Genomic DNA, 22,866 nt, shown 5'->3' on the forward strand with positions numbered 1-22,866 from the left:
ACAGAGCCGGGCAGGGCTCCGCAGACACCTGGCCTCGTCCATCCCAACAAACAAAGCTGGGCACTCCCCCAGCCTGTGCCCCGACCCCCACCGCCGCAGCCACGTGACCCGCCTCTGTGGTGGAGCCAGGGACAGGCCTGTGGGCTCCAGGTACAGGACTCCCACAATCAGGGGTTTCAGGTCACACTGGCGAAGCAGACGCCTCGGGTTTCTTCTCAGACTGTGTGGCACACAAGGTCAGCGTCAGCAGATCTGACCCTAAAAATAGGCTCTCGGATGCCAGTCTGGGTGGCCGGGTGTGTGGCACCGCACACCCCACGGACAAGCACCCTCTGACCCAGCCAGGCCCCAGCGCACAGGTAAGGCCCTTGGGTGGTGGGGCTGACATCTCTTGGGTCCCGTCAAATGTCCTTTGGGGGCCTGGGTGTAGGGATTAGAAACCCCCTTTCCACCCTCTTTCTGGAGAGACAGAGAACAGCTGACATCCTTTTAGTGTGAAAGGCTTCTTGTTACCCATCTTTCTCTAGAGACTCCCTGGAATTTTCTCCACTCCCCTCCCTCCAAATCTGTGCTTCCAGTTCAATGCCTGTTTCTAAAGGAGAATGGGGCGGGTTAAAGCTCCGCGGGCACTGGAGGCATTGTATCACATTCCAGCAAGGCTGCGTTCGTCCATTTAGCCAGTGGAGGGGAAAATCTCAGCGGGAGGGGCAGCTGGAGACACCAGAGTGACCCACATCGTGTGGAGAGCAGCACAAATCACAAGGAAGGACTCAGATCCCACGGCTGAGAATTCTCCCTGTGTCCTGGGAATAATGCTGGCACCATCTGGACAGAGGGACTATTGTTAAAGCTTTTCCCATTCCTGGTGGCGAGGGAGGGGGATGAGGTTGGGATGACGCCCTGGTAAATATGGGGAGACTGAATCACGGAAGGACAGAACCACTGGCCCAAGACAGCTGCACCTGTGGGTCGGAGGGTGGGACGGTATCCTGTGTCTGAGACCAGGGGTCTCCCATTAAACCCTGGTGCCTTGTCCTGTGGCCCCAGAGGCACCTCATGGGCCTGGGACCCAAGAAGATGCTGGGAATGGGTGGCTCTTACCGTTCAGGAAGGCGGAAAACATTCCAAGGGAAACACTCGGAGAAGGAAGGGGGCATGGGGAGAGCAGGTACAGAGGCGCCTCCCTCAAGGCCTCAGCAGCGAGGGAGCTTCTTCTATTGCCCTGACTTTTCCCTCGTGGCCCCGTCTTGGTTCTCTTCAAGGCAAAATCATTGTGGTCCCGTCAGATGACATTTAGAAACAACACTTGAAGGGCTGCTAAGTCCTATCCAAGGAAAGAGCCTTGGGCAAGGGGGAGAGGGGTGCGATGGGGGACAGGGTCTGAGGAGTCGGGGAGGTCAGTGAGCTCCGCGCCAGGAAACAGCTCCGTTTGCCCTCTGCAGCCCGATTCCTGAGCAGATGGTGATTGAATGTTCACTTCTGGTGACCTTGATGGTTTTAGGCCCACCGATTCCACAGTAACTAACGGGGCAAGTCTTACAGCCTGGCACGGCCAGCAGATGTTAACACTCCTCCCGAAGCCTTGCTGATCATACAGGACAACTGAGTCCATCACCCGAGACCGTTCAAGCTTCTTCACGCCCATCCGTTTGCCACAACTACCCCCGGAGACCCTCGGCCCCAGTCAAACTGCTCTTCTCGCTCTTTCCCACTCGACTCAGAATCTAGCTCCCAGCCCAGCTGGGAATTCTCCACACACACACACACCCCGGCCCTGCCTCTTTGTTTCCCCGTCATGAAACATTCTCTGAGCCCGCGTCAATGTGCCAAGCACTTGTATCGTCTCATTTAACTCAACACCAGAAAGGTGGCCGTTACCCCCACTTGCGGATGAGGAAGCTAAAGCCCAGGTACACGAGACCGAGGCAGTGAGAGTCTTTCCGAGACGTCCCACACTCTGGGCTTCACATCAGGACGGACGCACACCGAGAGGCCCGGGCCTGCCCTCAGGAGCATAGGCTTTGTGACCAGGAACAGAGGGACCCATCCACTGGCATGGCTTAGGATGCTTGGCTGCTGGGGTGGAGTCCCCGCCTCACCACTCTCTAGCCTGGTGTCCTGTTACTAACAACCTCCCTGACCCTCATTTTTCTCAGCTGGAAAGTGGGGGCAGCTGTGCCCTGTCTAGAGGTTTTGAGAGTAGACAATCGCCGGGCACGAGGTAAAAGTAACCAAGCGCACAATCGTTTCTCTGAATCCTGCCCGGCCCTGGATTTCACAGTGAACTTTTGTGGCTGCTTTAAGATGTGGGCACTTGGCCCCCAGCCTTCCCAAGGCCCAGGACCCAAGGCCCAAGGCCCAGAGCCGCCTCCGTGCAGCATCAGGAGGCAGGCCTAGTGAGGGACAGTGGCCTGGACAGGACAGGTGGTGGGCCCAAGGTGAGGGCGGCGCTGCGTTCTCTCCCCGCCTCCATCTTCCCCTGCACAAAAGAGCCTCATGTTCTGAGGCGATGCACAGCGGGAAATGGTTCTTGAGAGACTTGAACCCAAGGCCATCTAGCCCTGCATTCACACGCTGTGAAACTGCCGCAGCGTTCCCACACATCTTCAGAGGAAGCCAGGGCTCAGGGGCTCGGGCGGCAGGAACCACAACTGGCCCGCTCGGACGTCATAGCCTCTCAGCTCCTGTGCCAGAGCCCCCCGCCCCCCCTGGCCCGGCACAGAGGTACAGCCCATCCCAGCCGGCCCGCCGGGCCTTGTCTGCGAAGGAAGCCGAGTGTGGGCCTCCAACCTCCACACGGTTTCCGGGAGGCCCAACCCTGCCAAACCAAGATTGGGGACATCAATTAGGACTTCATAAATTACCACCCCGAAGCACTTTGAAACCATTTGAAGAGTTAATCAAACAAGTTAATGACATCAACACCGTCGTAGAAGGAATATTAAATTACCTCCTTAAATGAGGGCTTTTGTTTTTTTAATAAAAGAAGTTTATATTAATTCACATAATTGCCTCCTGTTAACATATTTGCCAGAATCCCCCCCAAAAATCTGTTAAACTTGGATTATGTCTGATACATTAAGAATTAAATTATAGGCAACAAAAAAATTCCTGGGTTTTCACGTCCAAGTTTTAATTTTTAAAAATTCCACAACTTTTATTTCCTGGTTAGGATCATTTCTATAGATTTAAGATGTGAAAGACAAGCATTGACTTGTAGTGAATTAAAAATATGTCTTTTTTTTTGTATGTACACTGCTGCCAAATTCCATCCCTCACCGACCCTGGCAGTAGGCATTGCTCTCCTAATAGAGTAATTGACCCAACCACAATAACATTCTTAGTCCCCCTCCATTCCAGGCATGTTGCAAGCCCACCTGGGGTGGTGTCATGGAAGAAACACAATCTGCATGCATTTAAAGACAGACGGACGTTCCCCCGTGATCCCAATTCACTATGGACATAAACATACAGTGTACACATGTGCACAGATACAGAATGCCTTCAAGGAAGAGGAGAATGCTTTAAAAGATTAGATTATAAATGATTCTACTAGACCAAAAACTTCTAGAAGACAGAGACCTCTCTGGCTTAGCCCATCTCTAGCTCTTAATGGAGGGAAGCGTGAGCAGAACTTGGGGGTGGACCAAACTTCTGAGTGAAGTCAAAGAGGAACCGAGGCCACTGCCCATCACCCCCACTCGCCACAGCGCCCGATGCTGGCTGAGGTAGCCTAGGGCCAGGCTAAGGCAAGTCAAGGACATGGACCCCGGCTCTGACATCACGGGGGACAGGAGGAGCCCTGTCCTCTTCCTCTGACACAAAGGGGAAGAGAGTTGCCCTCAGACACGGATTCACCCTGAAGCTTCCGGACCCTGCACCTGTGTTGGCCTCTTTCTGGGTTTTCACGTCCCAGTGGCTACTTGGTTTTCTTTCTCTTAAAGATACCGTGGAAGCTTCAGGCCCCACAAAACCTGATTCCTCTGGTTTCCTGGGAGTCTTGAGGGACTAGCAGGACCTTCTGACATGACTTGGGCCTGGCTGCTGCCATCAGAGACCTCAAGGAGGACGCATCTCTGCCCTCAGGGAGCGCACACTCATTGGGAGAGTTCTCAGTGCCTCTCAAGACCAAAGGACCACCGGTCAGGCCTTGTCCTGAAGACCGCCATCCTGTGCCTCAGCCCACAGGTTGTGGGTGAGCATCTACCGTGCCCAGAACAATCCTGAAGTAGAACTTCCGCAGCTCCGTTTCCCCCTCCATCTGCTCAATATCTGTTCGTCACAGAAATTTTAGAAGAGAGTTCCTTAAGAAGAAGAAAAACCACATATAATGTCATCATCTTGAAATAAGTGTATAGGCAGTGTTACTATTCTGGCGAAATGGATTTTTGTATAAGAACAGAAGCACGCTGCTTCATACATTTCTAGTTTCTTCTTCTCTCCACTGGCACAAGCTTCTTTCCCTTTGACTTCTCAAAACCACCATAAACAGGGCTGTCTGTCATGTTTAGCAGTTTCACCCAAGGACTAGGGCAGCAGTTCTTAACCTGTGGGTCGCGACCCCTTTGGCGGTCGAACGACCCTTTCACAGGGGTCGCCTAAGACCATCCTGCATGTCAGATATTTACATTATGATTCATAACAGTAGCGACATTACAGTTATGAAGTAACAACGAAAGTAATTTTATGGTTGGGTCACAACCTGAGGAACTGTATTTAAAGGGCCAGAAGGTTGAGAACCACTGGACTAGGGTGACAGAGAGAGAGCTGACATAGCTAGGGGGCACTGCAAAGCTGAGTATTGGGAATCTCTGTGCCTCCTAGTCTGTGGCTGTGTCCCCTGGACTCTCCTCACCTGGCTGTCTCTGGCCTCAAGGCCTCCCTCCTCCACCCGCAGCCGGACCCCTCATACCCCTGAGTCTACCAGACTCAGAACTGGCCTTGCTTTCTTATACAGAAGCTTAGCTCCCTGCGTTTCCCTCCTCTTTTCCGAGTCATGCTTCAGGACTTACCTTTTCCTCATCAAAAGTATCTTCAAAGCTTATTTTTTACTAAGCAGGAGGCCTGTTCTGTGGCTCACATTCCTGGGGGTGGCTACTACCTGGCCAGTCTCTACAGGCTCAACAGGTCCACTTAGAGATGAAATGAATGATGCATCTCTCCACCCAGCAAAAGGTTCAGGCTGGGTTTGAAAGAGCACCTACATCCCTCTTGTTGTAGCTCCATGTTATCAAAAAGCAAGTGAAGCTGGGGGAGGATGAGACGTGTAGACCTGGGAGTCCTCAGTGATGGCTGGGGCTGTGAGAGCAGAGAAGGACCGTGAGACCATGAATGTAGGGAGAGTGGGACGGAGGGGGAGGAGCCCCAAGGAAGCACCAGGTCCCAGGAGCAAGGAAGACAGAGTGGAAATCTCACCTCAGAAGTCACAGCAGCTTCCTGCCCACACTTCTATGTGGCTAGCACAGTTAAAAAACAAGACACAGCTATTCATTATAAATTATAATTATTTATTTTAAAAATCCCAAAACAAAAACAGGAAAAAAATCTGAGTCCTGACACTGGCCCACAGTATTGACATTTGGGTGGATTTTTTTCCTAGTTAAAAAATTAAAACTATATAAGGTGGGGTTTTTTTGTTTTTTGGGGTGTCTTTTTTTTTTTTTTTTACCATGGTGTTGAAATTATCATTTTGAATTCAGATCAAAACCTTTCCTCACTGGGCAAGGGAAACCTTTAACCAAATGCAAGCTGTACCATTGAAAATTCTGAAAGGGGGTCAGAATTAACGAGGGGTCCCTGTGTTATTCCTGGAAATAACGCCTCAAAGGCAAGGCCACCGTTTCACAGGGGAAATGGCACTCCAGGCCTTATTGGTCCAATACACTGGGCCTCTGCACTCTCTGCTGTCGCAGTGTCTTTAAATGTTTTAGAATTAACAGCATCTTCGTTTAGGTTCCCTTGAAGGCAGAGTTTGCGACCAGGGTTTGGTGCAGGTGGTCTATTTGAGAGGTGCTCCAGAAGCACAGCAAGAAATGGACAAGTGAGATTGGGAGGGGAGGGAGCCAGCAAAGGACGTGTGAGCGAGCAGGTTGCCACTCTGGGAGGGGGGTGAAGAGGGGCTCGAGCACACAGCGAGCCTCCAGGAGACCGTGTAGAACAGACTTCACAATGGTCCCTCTCAGGGAGGAAGAAGCTGGGGGTGTTTATCCACCAACTCCTGCCCCTCATTCCAATGACTTCTGGGAGTAACTCTCCCTGTGTTAGGCCTGACCAGTGCAAATGCCAGAAAATACCCTCAAGTAGGAGGATACAGGGGCCTGAGCGGGAAGGGCACTGTCCATTTACATTGCGGTGATCTGAGCCGAGGGCTGGGACAGAGCAAGGAGAGCATCTGCTGTAGCCCCTACATTTGAAAACCACATGGGCATGTAAGAGCGGGCACTCGCTCTCCAGTGTGCCACCGTCCCCACTACTCCCTTCATCTCTTACCTGAGGTCAACAGTGAGATGTTTGTGTGTGTTTGTTTGTGTGTGTGTGTGTGTGTGTGTGTGTGTCTTGAACACACAACCCATGTCCCCCCTCTCTGTAACCCGGGCCGGCCCCTCAGGGAGGAGCCAGGTTTGGTACCCCGGGGGGAAGAGAAGGGCTGATGCTGCACATGGGCCAAGTAGCCGTCAACTTGGCGCTCGGTTTCCTGGGACCAAACCGTTAAATATGAAGCTGTAAGAGCAACCTGGAGGCCTCTCTTGACAACCTGCCCAGCTCTCGTTATGACATTTAGCGGGTGATTGATATTGTGTGTCACTGAGACCTTGGCAGTTAATCTCCGGGTCGATTCTATGGAAACCAAACAGAACAGATTTGTCTTCCCTTTCCACCCCGGCTGTGATCTGGGAAACAGGCGCCCCCGGCCTCTCTGAGATTCGGAGATTTGGGCGCCACGCAGAGAGGGATGCACACAAGCCGCCTTCAGGATTTGGAAAGGTTACAGGTCTGTGGTTTCTGGCTGGCTCTGCGCTTTGTTCTCTTCCCCCATCAAATCTGCACGCGGGAGGATAATAGATCCCAGAGCTCCTCTGCGTGCCAAGCTGCTCTGGGTAGACCGCACCACTTCCTCTTCTGTCTGGAAATCCAGCCGAGGCTTTCAGCGCGGATGGGGATGGGATGGCTCCTTCCACAGGACGCTGGAGGCTGGAGGAAGGGCCTCCACCAGGGGGAGGGCAGCCCCAGTGATCAAAGGAGCAGGCAGGAATTTCGGAATGCCGTTTTCTCCAGCGTCTCCCCGAAATCACCTCTGCTGAAGCCTCCTTGAGTGGCAAGCAGGGTTCAAAACAGCCTGCACCTCCAAATTTAGGTATATGGTACCCGGCTTCTTGTATTCACTTTGAAATAAGAAGAGTCGGTGCCATGGATGGGCTGTGCCACAGACCTCCCCAAAGTAAGCCGCCTGCGGGCCTGAAGCAAAGAGAGCAAGAACGCCACTCTTAGAGACGGAGGTGTCTGCTCGTTCCGCCACAGAAGTTTCTGGCCATCCCACGAACGACTCCTTCGTTGGTGACTGGGAATGCCAGCAGGCCGGCCCCAGGTGGAGCTCAGGCCTGAGCTACCAGCCACTGCGGGGTCTGTCCATCCCGTGGTCTGCACTTTGCTCACCTTCACTCCTCCTCCAAATGAGCCCAGAGGCTCAGCCCTGCCTCCTCAGCTCTGGCTGAGTCCCCAGCACAAGCCTCACAGGCCTTTATTAATTCACCCCCTGAGTCATTCATTCACTCACTGAGCCAGTTCCTCATTCAGCAGATACTTCCTGAGCACCTCCTCCATGTCAGACAACAAGGCTACAGAGATAAATACCATGAAGGAGCCATCTTCAAGGAGCCCAGAGTAAGGGCCAGCCCCTCTCCCCTCCCAGCCCTGCACCGTAATTGTGGCCTAAGACCTGCCCTCCACGTCAACGAGAAGATGGAAAACGTACGGAGCACCCTTACGGCCCTTCTCTTGACGCAACACCCCCTTGACTCTTGAGCCACACTCTCGGGCAGTTATTATCAAACTTCGCTGAGCAGCAGGCTCACTTGGGAGCGTGTTAAGGTACAGACTCCGAGGCCCCCTCCCTCTGGTCAGGGTGCATGCCAGGGTTCTGTATTTTTAGCAAGTGACAAATGATTCTGAGGGAGACGGCCTTTAGATCTCACTTTGACAGACTCCAAAGAAGGGTCACCTCTGTTGTCCATCGCCCCCATCCCCTAACTCAGGATTTTGCAGGAGAAAGTCACAGTTTCTGGCCTCCCATGATCCCCAAAGACACACCCTGCTAGTTCGCGACCCTTTAAATTCATCTGCTATAAAATGGGGTGAATCAAATTTCCCAGAGCAGTGGTTTCAGATCTTTCCTTTTATTTTTAAAACCTTGGAAAATGGAAAATTCAAACACACATAAAGAAAAACAGTAACTACCTTGCAGCCATGATCCAACCAACCACCAACATTCATGGCCAATCCTGCCTCATCACACCCCCACCTTCACCCTCCATCCCACACTCAACAGATGATTCTATTTTTCCAACTATATTATTTTTGAAGTAAATCTCAGATGTTATATTATGTCTGTGAATATTTCATTTGTGCTTCTCAGACAAAGCCCTGTGGTGTAATTTAACTGTCCTCTGAATCTCCTACAAATTGCGTGTTAGATCTAGACTCTGAGGACTCTGGTCAAAGACTCACGTTTTCCTTTGGCGCGACGACTTGCGTGGTGGTGGCATATTCTTCCATCCAAAGGCCCATAATGGCTGATCGTCTCTCCTTATGTTGCTGGCAGTCACTGGTCACTGCCAACAACCATTAGCCCATCAGATGTTGTAAAATGGTCTTCCTTCCTTTTTTATTGTCTAGAATATTTTATAAAAGAGGCCCAGTAGTACAGTTTATATCAGAAAAGTACAATAAATAATGCTAGATTCTTTCCCTTTACTCATCTGTCTTCAAAATAATGAGCTGGTTCCCTAGCACCTTCCAACAGTGAAGAATTGTTTTGTGTATCAAATGTTGGATGCGAACCTAAGCCATTGTGCCCAGTTAATATTGGACAAAGGAGGCAAGAGCATACAGTGGAGTAAAGACAGTCTTTTCAATAAATGGTGAAAATTGGACAGGTACATGCAGAGAAAGAAAGAAAGGAAGGAAGGAAGGAAGACCAGACCACCAACTTACACAAGAATAAACTCAAAATGGATAAAAGACTTAAATGTAAGTTGTGAAACTGTGAAGATCTTAGAAGAAACCATAGGCAGCAAAATTTCAGACATCTCCCATAGCAATATGTTTACTGATACATCTCCTAGGGCAAAGGAAACTAAGGAGAAAATAAACAAATGGCACTACATCAAACTAAATAGCTTCTGCACAGCAAAAAAAAAGCCATCAACAAAATAAAAAGGGAGCCCACTGTATGGGAGAACATATTTGTCAATGATACATCTGCTAAGGGGTTAAAAACAAAATAAGGAACTCATACAACTTAACAAAAGGAAGACAATCCAGTTTAAAAAGGACCTAAATAGATACTTCTCCAAAGTGGATATACAGATGGCTAAGAGACATATGAAAAAATGCTTAAAGTCACTAATCATTAGAGAGATGCAAATTAAAACGACAATGAGGTATCACCTCACACCTGTCAGAATGGCTACCATCAACAAATCAACAAATGACAAGTGCTGGAGAGGATGTGGAGAAAAGCGAACCCTAGTCCACTGCTGGTGGGAATGCAGGCTGGTGCAGCCACTGTGAAAAACAGTAGGAGTTTCTTCAAAAAATTAAAATTGAAACTGCCATTTGACCCAGTGTTCCCACTTCTAGGAATATATCCTATGAAACCTGAAACACCAATCAGAAAGAATATATGCACCCCTATGTTCATAGCAGCACAATTTGCAATAGCTACGATCTGGAAACAGCCCAAGTGCCCATCAGTAGGTGAGTGGATAAAAAAGTGGTGGCACATTTACACCATGGAATACTATGCAGCAGTAAAAAAGAAGGGTCTCTTACCCTTTGAAGCAGCATGGAGGGACCTGGAGAGCATTATGCTAAACAAAATAAACCAGTCAGAGAAAGACAAATATCCATGACCTCACTCATTTGTGGAATCGAATGAACAAAATAAGCTGATGAACAAAATAGACCCAGAGACATAGAAGCATGGAACAGACTGACAAATCTCAGTGGGAAGGCGGGGGAGGGTGGGTGGGCGGGGGGTGGGGAGAGATTAACCAGGGAATTTATATGCATATATGCCTAGCCCATGGACACAGATGATAGTGTGGTGAAGACCTGGGGCGGGGGCGTGCAGGATAGAGGGGGGCAGTGCAGGGGGGGGGGGGAATAGGGGGCATCTGTAATACTATCAACAATAAAGATAAACTTTAAAAAAATGTATGTTCGACGTGTTTCAATCCACTGCAGTTATTTTTTCATGTTCAAATTGTCTCACTTTGACAAGTAGGAGCCTCTTCCAGAGGTGTGCTGAGTCCTTTGGACAGAGCTGGTGGTCTTTGAAGCTACCAACCCTTCCTTGCATTCTTCAAACCCCTGGCCTGCCCCTCCTCACACTGAATTCTGCGATTATTTTTCTCAGAAGACGAAGACCCTATGTAATAAACATTCTCAATTTAGTTTTTCTCATCTGTAAAATGGAGCTAATAAGAGCGCCTACCTCATAGGGCTGTTAACTGACTTAAGATTAAATGACTTAATAACCAGAAAGCACCGGGAACAGTGCCTGACAGAAGATAAGTGCTAGATACGTATTTGTTAATAAATAACATCCCCTCGCCCGCACACACCTCCACGTCTCTCAGCCACCCGCCTTTTCCTCCTTCCCTCCAGCCTCAGAGCTCGAGCAGCCCTCCCCAGGCTGAGTGTAGGGGCACCTGTCACTCAGCTCAGGGATCCACAGTGAATGCCTTGCCTTGGGGACGGGCACTCGCCTCCAGCACTCCACTCGCAGAGCCCAACAAGCTCTCCAAATCCACGGTGCAGCCTGCACCCCCAGCTCTCCAGCCAGGAACATCCCTCCTGACGCCCTGGTCAGTTAACACCCTGCCAGCGTCCCAGCGTCGGAGCTGCAAACACTGACTTCAGCTGTCCTAACAAGTCGACGAACACTCACGCAGCCAAGTTTCCTTCCACCCCCGGCTCCTGAAGCCCTGAGAATGTGCTTGGCTGCCCAGGCGACACAGGCTCGGGATGGACAGGGGTGCCCTTTCCACGGGCACCGGCTCCCTGCTGATGTCGAGCACCACAGCCTGGAATGCCAAGGGCCTTCTGGGCCTTCCTATCCGAGTTCAAAATGGCCCAAGTCAGCAGATTCCGGGCAGATAAAGGAAAAAGGGGGCCCCAAAGAAGGGGTCACGTCTAAAGCAGCGGTTCTCAACCTGTGGGTCGCAACCCCTTTGGCGGTCGAAAGACCCTTTCACAGGGGTCGCCTAAGACCATCCTGCATATCAGATATTTACATGACGATTCATCACAGTAGCAACATGACAGTTATGAAGTAGCGACGAAAATAATTTTATGGTTGGGTCACAGCATGAGGAACGGTATTTAAAGGGCCAGAAGGTTGAGAACCACTGGAAAGGAAAGGAGACCAGGGGCTGGCTGCCTGCAGGGATTGCTGTCCTGGGTCTCCTACACCCACCTCAGCCTGGGTTGGAGGCCCCAGCACGCTTGCCCCGGAGAGACTGGAATGAGGGAAGTGTTGTTGCCACTGTCCCTGTCTTTGGGGCCTGGGAAAAGGAAGCAGAAGCAGAGCAGGCCTGGGAAATACCTGCCAAATCTCGCATCAGCTTATTCCCACCTCTTTTCGTAAAGCCCATTCCCTACCTCTGTCCCCTGCTAATCCCGGCCCTGACCTTCTCTCATGACCAGCTGCAGGAAGGAGAGCATCCATTGGCTCCAAGATGACATCCCGGGAACCAGGGACGAGCCCCAAGAACGCCTACTCATCTGCCAAGAGTCTGCTGCCCAAGGCGGAGGAGCTGGAGGCCGAGGACTACTGCACCCCCGGAGCCTTCGAGCTGGAGCGCCTCTTCTGGAAGGGCAGCCCCCAGTACACCCACGTCAACGAGGTCTGGCCCCAGCTCTACATCGGGGATGAGTAAGTACCTGGCCAAGCCCAGGAGAAAGTAGCAGGCCCTTCCCCAGGTCACACCTCTTGCCACCTCCAGGCTATGACATTTTGCTTTTAAGGTTGGTTGTTCTGTGACTCTAATAGTTAGAGCTGGGTTTTTCTTCATATTACAGAAAACTCAGAAAAGGGGCTTAAGCAAGGTTAAGGTAGATTTTTAAAATATATATTTTTATTGATTTCAGAGAGGAAGGGAGAATATAGAGAGATAGAAACATCAATGATGAGTGAGAATCACTGATCGGCTGCCTCCTGCATGCCCCACACTGGGGATTGAGCCCGTCACCTGGGCATGTGCCCTGACTGGGAATCGAACCGTGACCTCTTGGTTCATAGGTTGATGCTCAACTACTGAGCCAAGCTGGCCAGGTGAGATAGAGGTTGATTTTGCTTTCACATGAACAATGTACAGAGGAAGGCAAGCTGGGACTGGCATGGGTCTCCAGGGTCATTGGGGACTCAGGCTCCTGTGTGTCTGCTGTACCATCCTGAGGGTAAGGCTTTCTTCTTCAAGGTTGCTGCATGGGGCTGAGATTGCTGATAGGGCTCCAGTCATCATCTGTAGGATCCAGACTGCAGGGAGGTAGAGGGAAAATAAAAGCAAAAGGGTGTCTTTCCAAACAGAAGTCCCATCCAACACTTCCCCTGCCTCTAGCTGCAAGAGAGGCTGGGAAATGTAGTCTTTTATTTTAGCTGGGTATAACACCCACAAGAGGCACATCAACCTATGTGTGGAGAAGAAAAAGGTAAGTCTAGCAAAGTTCAGGTTTCTGTCCCCTTCTCTAGATTTTTATAGCCACCATTCCCCATTCCTTAAACAATTGGGAAGCTCATACTGTATATAATCAATATATATAAAAGGCTATATATACTGACCATCCAACTGTCCAGTAGGTATAATGTGCACTGTCCACCAGGGGGCAGATGTTCAACGCAGTAGCTGCTGAGCTGCAGTGACTTGGCAGCGGCAGTTCTCGGGTGATGCACCCTGAAACCAGAGAGGAGGGAGCCTGATTCCTTGTGGGGCCGCACGATTCCACCTTCAGCCATGGGTTATGTTGTTGCTGGGGCACTGTCATCCCTGAATCTGGTTTAATGCACACTTGCGTTGTGTTCCACACCCTGTACAACAGCAACTTTGCAGAGTGCCCTCTCGCACTCTGGGACCCCTTGGGGGATGTCAGAGAGCCGGTTTTAGCCTGATCCCCGCAGGCCAGGCTGAGGGACCCCGCCTACTAGAGGAACCCCGTTCACTTCGCAGATGCCCTTCGTGCCATGGCGCCGACCCAGGTCCCGCCCCACTGGCCACTTTCTAATTAATTTCAATGTTCAAGAATCCATGCACTGGGCCACTAGTATGGCCTATGATTTACTAAATACTTTGTGCCAGGCATTGTGCTAAGCATCTTGCATAGACTATCTTACTTTATTTTCTCTAAAGCCCAATGAAAGAGGTCATCTACTCATCCCATTTCAAAGATAAGGAAACTGAGGGTCAGAGCAGTTCATTAACTCTCCCAAGGTCCACAGCCCGGTAGGCAACAGAGAACTGGGATTCGAATGCAGTTTTGCCCAATCCAGAAGTTTCCATCTTAAATCGTCCCTCCACCCCCAGGATTCTGGCTCATGCTCCATCTCTCCAAGGAGCAGATGGTGCAGGGCCTCTGCATGTGCGATTTACACACACACACACACACACACACACACACACACAAATCATGCTGCTTAAAACTTTGAGATAACCGTCTAGTCAGGGAAAATCCAGGGACAGCCTCCCTTGTCTGGTTTTTCGTAATATTTTTAAATTGAAAAAGTTACAAAAATTACATGCCCTTCTGTACTAAATTCAATTAAATGGAGGGTTATAAAAATAAACTGCATAATCACCCTTTGTTTCTCTTAATCCTACCATGGAGTAACCAGTATTACATTTACTTGCATATGTCTACTACTTTATGTATACAATTGCAAACATAAGCCAACATATACACACATATAAAGGGTTTATGTTTCTCTCAACAATTTTTTAGAAAAAAAGAATCATATTATATATACACTATTCTGCATTTTAATATTCCATAGTATAGTTGTACCACAATTCATCCAATCATTCCCCAGAATATTAGGGGAACCTAAGTGAGAGGTATATAGGGACTCTATACTGTTTTCTTTTCTCGTTGTTGTTAGTTTGTTAATCTTCACCCAATGATATTTTTTCCATTGATTTTTAGAAGAGAGAGTGCAAGCCCCGCCGCACACACCCCAACTGGGCCAGAGATCAAACACGCAACCCAAGTACATGCTCTTGCCTGGGAATTAAACCCATGACCCTTCAGTGTATGGGCCAATGCTCTAACCACTTGGCACACTGGCCAGGCTGTTTTCTTTTTTCAAATAACAGCCTTATTAAGGTATAATTCACAGTCCATAACATTTTTCACAGGGTGAAGATTAAATGAGTGAAAACAAATGAAGTGCTAGAGCAGTAGCTGGCACATAGTAAATGCTCACTAAGTGCCTACATTATGGGTCTGAGTAAGCATCACAGAAGAGGTCAATTCCAGAGTTGGCTCTGGAAGATGGGTCGTATTTCAACAGAATTCTAGGCAGATGGGTCAGGATGAGAAAAGACATAGAGGTAAGGAGAAATAAGGTAATTTATCTGGAATTTAGGGGATGGATGTGGTAGAAAGGGCACTTTCAGAAGACCTGGGATGAAGCCAAATCCTACCACTGTGTGGTCAGCTAAGACAGCCATGCTGCAATAACAGGCCACCCCAACATCTCAGTGGCCCACACAATGATGGCTTATGTCTCACTCACATGTCGTATCCACGGTGGGCAGGCCCTAATGGTGCTGCATGTCCACTTTACTCCGGGACTCGGGACCCAGGCTGATGTCCACATTTCATTGGCCAAAGCAAGTCCGTGCCAAAGCCTCACATCAACAGGGCAGAAAAGTGTAACCTTCCCCTAGGGAGGGGCAGCAAATATTCTAAAGGATAGCACACCATCTACCACAGCCACAGTCTGCTGCAGGGGCGGTGGCTTTGGGAAGGTCCTTTTACCTTTCTGGGCCTATGTCCTCATCTCTCAAAATGGTTACTGAGCTTGGCGGTGTGGCTCAGTGGTTGAGTGTCCACCCATGCATCAAGCAGTCACTGGTGCAATTCCCGGTCAGGGCACATGCCCGGCTTGTAGGCTTGATCCCCAGTAGGGGGTGTGCAGGAGGTAGCCGACTAAAAAAAATTTTTTTAAATGGTTACTGAGAAGAATCCAAGAAATATGGACTATGAAAGCATTTTATAAATTATAAAGTACTAGACAGATGAAAAAATTACTATTACTGTTACTTAGTGAGAAAGAAACCTGGGAAGATAGGTCAGGGCCAGCCCTATGGCAGGCTGAAGGCCACCGCGGTGCTTTCTGCAGGAAGTTAAATTGAGTGTCTGATCAGGACAGACGTGTTCTAGTCAATACAGTGCCAGACAGTTGGCTTTGATGTGGTAAGATACGCTTCCTCCTTCCACCAGGAAAATGTCACTGCCCTTTAGTTCAATCCAACTCTGCCTAACTGAGCCCCAGACGCGCACGCACAGGCTGGGCAAGCGCCACAGTCAGTGTGTGACCTGCGTGCACGGCGTGGGGAGGAGCCAAAGTCAGCACGACTGGTCTTGTCCATCTCTGTCCAGGGCCCCGCCCAGATGCCCACTTAACAAGGTGAATGAGACTCCCAGGTGCTTCGTGAGAGAGCAGTTGATTCCACTGCCAAGGCCACCACAGGGAGGTTACAGCCCAGCTGAGGGCAGGCACGGTGGCCTGTGCTCCTTGGTCTCTTTATAGGTGTTGCTCGAACCAGGGGAAAGCTCAGCGCTGGCTCCTCATGCACAAAGCCCCAGCTTCAATTTGATATTTATGCTTTAGGTTGAGTTCTTCCTTCCCCTAAAGCACCCAAGGTTTTTGAAAGCTGAGTGCCAAGCTCTGGAAGTGAGGGTGGTCAGGACCGGTAGTGAGGATGGACATCCCAGGGCAGCCAGAGCCTCCGGCTGTTCCTGGAACCTAGACCAGTGATGCCTGGGACCCGCTGGGGACCAGACTTACTCCCACAAAGCAGCCCACTCGTTCCCCGTCCTCTCTCCTCAAGGGCTTCTTTCTGGAGAGAGGCGGATGGCTGAGCATCTGCTCCGGAGCCACAATATCTGGGTCAAATACTGGTTTCCACGTGGCCTTGAGCAAGTCACTCAAGCTTTCTGAGCTTCAATTTCTTCACCTCTAATATGTGGGTTCCATGAGCTCATACGTATGACATTTAGTGCAATGCCTGACTCACCCAATAACTGCTATAGATCAGGTAAGTTCTGGTCATTGGAGTCACAGTGTGAGAGGAAGGTAAACGGTGACTATGCTTTGCCACTAAGGGTCCCTCTGTGCTAAGAAAACCCCCTGGTTAAATTTTCCCATGAGATACTATCATGAATCCAAGGCCAGGTTGGAAGGAAAGTCCCTCCTAATGAGCCTTCTCCAGCCCATGCACCCACTCACCCCACAGACACTGTCCTGGCCTTCCAGGGACCCAGGCGACCTAAGGACCAAGGGGGCATGGGCCTGTGAGCTTCAGAATTTCTAAAGCATTTTCTCAATCCCAGCTTATTCCAAGGGGACTCGGCAAGTGGGGTGCCTGGTGACTCCAAGTCCCCATGGCTCACCAGCTCCACCACCACAACCCAGAAAGAAGAGGCCACAGATAGGAGGGGAAGTGGTTGGAGTTCAGGGTGCTGGGCCAGTAGAGGGGATGGGTCCAAGCCAACCAGTCACCTTTTGGATGTTCTCGTAGGGAAGTCCATCTCGGCCAAACCCTCTCCCCACACATTCCCCAAAACTTGGTGGGCGTCTGAATCTGTCACAAGTAAGAGCTGCAAGGTCAGCGTGGAGCAGAGCAAAAGCCATCAAGCGGGATGCAGGGCCCAGAGTTCAAACATCTTCCTGTTCTGGGACTCAGTTTCTTTATTTGTAAAATAAAGGGATGATTTCAAAGGCCCCTTCCAGCCCTAAGATAAAATTCTTTAAGAAATGTCCTATTAAATAAATTAGGCTTTATTAGATTCAAGCACATACATGTTGTATTACTTTTAAGCCATTTAAATTAGATTCAAATTAGGTTAACCAAGTGTTGTCCTCCAGAGAGCCAGGGACTGGCGTCAATGATGAGATAAGAATAATTCATCACCTCTTATCAATCAGCGGTCCCTACGTTGGAGCTTCCGCAGTGCTTGAGTATGCTTGAAAGCACTAAATTTCTGTAATTTAAATATTCTCACTTTAATCTCGTTGACATCTTTCATTTGCTTAGCAAAACCTTTTTTCTTTTTTCCCCCATAGTCAGCAGGAGGGAAAATATCCTGGCTACTGTCAAAGCGATTGCAAATTCTCAGGCAGGGCAGCCCCTGATAGCACAGCCGGCTGAAACACCATAATTGAGAAATCCCTTCCCTCTCATCAACACCGTGGCGCTGTTCGGCTGCTCTGCGGCCTGAATGGTGGGGGCCAAAAGCAGCTCCCCGTTTTTCTTAAAACTCCAGTTGCTGCCAAGGTCTGGCTTTGAGGGTTATCAGCATCTACAGCTGCCCCTCCGCATAAAGCCTGACCCCTCACATGCCTGTGGCCAGCCCCCACCACCCTGAGCTTGCTTCCCAGGTGTCTCTCTTACTCTTCTTGCGTTTCTGCTCCCAACCAGACCAACTCCCTCAAAAAAACAGAGGCATCTCCAGGGCTGGTTTGTCCCCGAGAAGGTCAGGAAGTGAAGTGAAGGCAGATCCATCAGCTGAGACAGTCCTCAGCCTGAGACAAGGCCTCTCACTGGGCTGCCCGGACAGCCATAGCCTCTCTCCCCCCAAAGAAGGAACTAATGCAGCCTCAAGGCACCAAGTAGGGCTGAGATTTGACTTGCTTCCAGGGGGGGCCATGGCTAGTATGGGGTGCAGCCAAAACACAGCCTCGACTGACCCCTTAAGTCCTGAATGTTACCCGGAAGAACTAGGAAACCTGGACTCGGAACCCCCAAATGCAGAAGGTGACCTAGGTGCGACTGGGCACCAGCCTCGGGCACGGTGAGTGGGGGGAGATTTCTAACAAGAGTTAAGAAGGCCAAGGCCACCGGAAGTCTTTGCAAGAGCCCGTCACTCCTGAGAACTAAGGAGATAACATCAATAAAAATCACGGTAAACATTTACATTATCAAGTGAATATATGACATCTTCATCACGGAAACTTTACAAAACAGAGAGAGAAAAAAGAAGGCAATTAAAGTTTCCATTAGCCATAATCTCGTTACCCAGAGACAACCATGGATCACGTGTTGCTGTACATTACCTATTGCTCTTTCCCCTCATTTCCCCTCATGTATCATTTAACCTTTCCTACTGAATAGTACATCACTAGACTTGACAAAACTCTTTTAAGGAAAGGGCTGCCAGAGTAATTCATTCTATTTAACAAAAAGAGAAAACTGAGGGTCCAAAGCTTCGGTTGTTTCCGTTCATGCAGCAGTTTAAGCTTATAAACAACACCGGCCAGGCCTGTATTCTCTCAGGGGCCTCAAAACTGAACAGCTTCATCATCGGCAAATAATAAGAGCACCCAAGAACCAGAAAACCACTGACTGTCAGTTCACATCAGGTGAATTGACTGAAGTGAAAAGCTGGGACTATGCCTGGTGTATTAAATCCACCTGCAAGGAACAGGTGTGGTCAAGGAGAATACCACCACAAGGTCACGTCCATGAAATGATGTGAGACCACAACAGTGTTGCATGCATCAGAATCAGATTGCAGGACACAGGCCATAAGCACACAGGAGTCCATAATTTGGTGCAAGAAATCAGTGGGCCTACCCTAGCCAGTTTGGCTCAGTGGATAGAGCATGGGCCTGTGGACTGAAGGGTCCCAGGTTCGATTCTGGTCAAGAGGACATGCCTGGGTTGTGGGCTCGATCCCCAGTAGAGGGCACACAGGAGGCACAAATCAGTGATTCTCTCTCATCATTGATGTTTCTATCACTCTCTCACTCTCTCACTCTCTCTTCCTCTCTGAAATCAATAAAAGTATATTTTTTAAAAAAGAAAGAAATCAGTGGGCCTCGCAGACACTAGGGTGGGGAGAACCACCCGATTATTAGTGGACTTTCTTTGATGCTCATAGCAGAATCCTGGCAACAAGGGACCAGCTAGTTTCTCCTGCCAGGAAGCTGGTGGAGGGCATGTACAGCTATGTACACGCATGTCCCACCTCCCTTCTGTGTGAGAGCAAACACCTGGGGAAAATGGGCTTTCAGGCAGGTGCTGAGTGAGGTATGTAGGCTGGGAATCAGAGAGCACCAAGGGGTCTGAAAGGGTGGGATGAAGGGAGTGCTGCCCAAGGAGACTGCCCCACGTAAGGTGTGGGTGGGGGGTTGAAGCAAGCTTCCCAGAGGATCCCCAGAGGGGCTGGAAGGAAGCTGGGCCAGGCTAAGGAAGGAGGGAGGAAGGGAAGGTCTCTGACGGAGGCAATTGGGCTTTGCAAGAAAGAAGTCACTTCCTTGGCCGCCGCCAATCTGGTATCAGAATCCAGAGGTAGGCCAGGTTAGAGAAATGGGTCAAAAACAGGATATGACAACAACCTCACAAAGGCACTGCCTGAGTCCGATGTGTGAGAAAATGTCCAACCTCATGCGCAAAATAAATGAATGAAAACAAGACATCATTTTGTTAGTGGTGTTTTGTTTTTGAAATTAGCAAATAGCAAAAGATAAAAATGGGAGTCATTTGAGCAATCTTCCTAGAGGATCATTTGGTAGTGAGTATTACATGTATTAAAAATGCTCATACCCATTGACCCAGCAATGCCATTTAAAAATCTCTTTTAAGGATATAATCAGAGATGTGCTCAGAGCAAAGTTGTTCATTCATAGTGTGTTTCTTATAGTACCCACCAAACCCCTTCCAGAATAGTGACAGAGATAGAGATGGAGATGGGGATGGGGAGAGAGAGGGAGAGGGAGAGGGAGAGAGAGAGGGAGAGGGAGAGGGATAGGGAGAGGGAGAGGGAGAAGGAGAGGGAAGACAAAGTCCAAAATAGGGGCTTGGTGAGATAGAATTGAGATTTACTATAGAGTGGAACAGCACAGAGCTATTGAAGCTCATAAGCTGACTTAGCAAGATGTTTACAATATATCACCATGTCAAAGGGGGTAAACTGTATATAGTGTTATACCCCCAGGCAAATCTCTATATGAATCTTTGCCTAGGAGAACAACTGGAGGGTAGTGTATCAAACAGCAAATAATCTTTATCTCTGGGGGTTAGAAGCACAGGTGATTTTGTGTGTGCGCACACGAGGGGGTATGTTTCCCACATTCTGCATTGATCATGTATTATTTTTGTAATTAGATAACATTCTTTAAGTGAACAGATTGCTTACATCTAGGATTTTTCTTAAACAACCAGAAACAAAGGCTCTGGCAGCATCTAGAAGATTCTGGAAGTAAGTGACTGGGTCTGTTTTTCTCCTGAGCTTTTCTCCTTCAACGGAGGCACATTTCTTAGTCTTTCCCACACCACATACCTGAGCAGGTGGCCTTAACACAAAACCAAACCAAAAACAAAACAAAACAGAAAACAATATAATGCCAGACAGCACTCTCTCTCACCCACTACCTCCACTCCCAGTAATTGCTGAGCGAGGCATCCCGGCCAACTGGGGATCTGCCTCCATCACAGCCGCTGTCTACTGACTCCCTTCTGCCACTGGTACTCTTCCGAACCCTTGATTGGGCTCTGAGTGCACCAAGCCAGGGGGAAATCCCCAGAGCGGTGTGTGAGGACACCACCTCCGCTCCCCAGCCCAGGTAGCCACAGAGCCCTAACCTGCCGTGGGCCTCACACACCCACCAGGTCTAACCCTCCCGCGGACCCGTTTTTCCCTCTTGGACACCAGGCAAAGCCAGCTCTTTGGGGTGAATGTAGAGATGGCATGCAGCGAGTCTTGTTGCATCTGTACCCAGATCCTTGACCCCCAAGGCAGCAAAGTGCAAAGAGTTATTTATTCAAACTGCCATTTGATTATATTTAAACCCAGTTGCTGAACCCAGAGATAACAGTCTTTACCGTGGATAGAAACTTCCTGTCAAGGACAGTTAATTTTCATTTTTCCACTGAGCTCAACCTCAAAGTGAGGTTGATTGCTACTCAGCAAGATGGACTGCATTAGTGGAGCCTTTAATTGAGCGCAGATCTATATCCCAAAAGCACAATGTTTGCTGTATACATACTTTGAGACAAGAGGAAAAATGAAAAGCAGACCTTTGTAAGGAAAAAATTGAAAGCAGAATGTGTTCCCTAATCAGGATGGCAGCACAAAGGCCAGCTGGGGGGGGCGGGGGTTACTTGCAGTCCCCACCTCCCTACGCCTCAGTTCTAATGGGCTATTGGCCAACGTTCCTAAAAGCTAATGCCTGTGTTTAGCTCCCTCTTTCTCAAACACTGAACTCCACCATAGCTCCTCTCACGGCAAACAAAGAAGCTCCAGGAAGCCAGTGACTGATGAGGGACCTCAGCGAGGGGCCATGGCACGTGCTTCTCCTGCAGGGCTCCTCGCGGCCAAGGGTGTTGATCCACGTTGGCATCCATTATGGCCATTTCTGTCCACGTCCTTTTACCAGTGGCCTCGAGATGAGCCCTCACCTGGAGCACAATGCCACTTTCGGCCTCTTACTGCTATGGTTCCGACCCTCGTCACCTCTTCCCTGAGCTGTGGAACTGGTCTCTGTCCTATTGAGAGAGATGTCCTCTTAAAGCCCGGATGGGATCCCCCTCTTCTCAAATACTATCAAAAGCTCTCCCTGACCCCCAAATACAGACCCTGGCAGCCAAGCACCTCCATGATCAAACCCCACACTCTCTCTCCAAAAGTTCTCTCACATCCCATGCTCTGGCCAAACCAGTCCCCTCCTCCCTGTCTCCATTCCCAACCCAACAGCAAGTCTGTGACAACAGCCTCGTCCAAGCCACCGTCCTCTCGTGGCTGTGCAACTGTGACCGCCTCCAACAGAGGTCCCTGCTTCTAATTTTTTGCCCCTCTCCAATCCTTCTCCGCACATCAGTCAAACTGATCTTTAAAAAAGTAAACAACGCTCACCCCTTCCTTAAAATCCTCTGTGGCACGTGTCATTCTATCACACTTAAAATAAAATCCAAATGCTTTCTCCTGTGGCCTACAGGGCCCACCATGCCCCAGCCCACCTTTCCAAATTCCTCTTGCTCCACCACTTCCCTCATTACCATAGCCACACTAGCTTTCCTCCTGTTCTTAGCACTTGCTGTTCCCTCTACCTGGATGGAATACTCTTCCTCCAGCTCTTCCCCTACCAGCTTCTCATCCCTCAGTCTTCGCTGAAACGCCACCTCCCTGCAGAGGCCACCTCTGACCACCTTACTGGGAGCAGGACCACAATGGTTCATGCTGCTCTCACTGCTATCTGGAATTATCGTGCTTATTCCTTTGTTGTTAATTTGTTCTCCCCAGGGGAATCTAAGCTTCCTACGGGACCTTTTTTAATCTGTTCATTGCTGCAGCATCAGTACCCAGGACAATGCAAGGCCATTATAGAATCTAAATCATTATTTGGGGATAAATGATTGGATACAA

General features: G+C 49.5%; 1 protein-coding gene across 1 annotated transcript in view; it reads left to right on the forward strand.

Moving 5' to 3' along the window:
- The first annotated feature begins 226 nt into the window (after positions 1–226).
- The window catches only part of DUPD1 (dual specificity phosphatase and pro isomerase domain containing 1), a 33,858-nt gene continuing 11,218 nt past the window's right edge, over positions 227–22,866 (forward strand). Inside the window, exons 1-2 of the mRNA XM_006765270.2 lie at positions 227–359; positions 11,929–12,157. Of these exons, the coding sequence (XP_006765333.1) occupies positions 11,961–12,157 (197 nt within the window). The 5' untranslated portion in view covers positions 227–359; positions 11,929–11,960. The remainder of the gene's footprint in view (positions 360–11,928; positions 12,158–22,866) is intronic.

The sequence above is a fragment of the Myotis davidii genome, unplaced genomic scaffold, assembly GCF_000327345.1.
Source record: "Myotis davidii unplaced genomic scaffold, ASM32734v1 scaffold2161, whole genome shotgun sequence".
NCBI lineage: Eukaryota > Metazoa > Chordata > Mammalia > Chiroptera > Vespertilionidae > Myotis > Myotis davidii.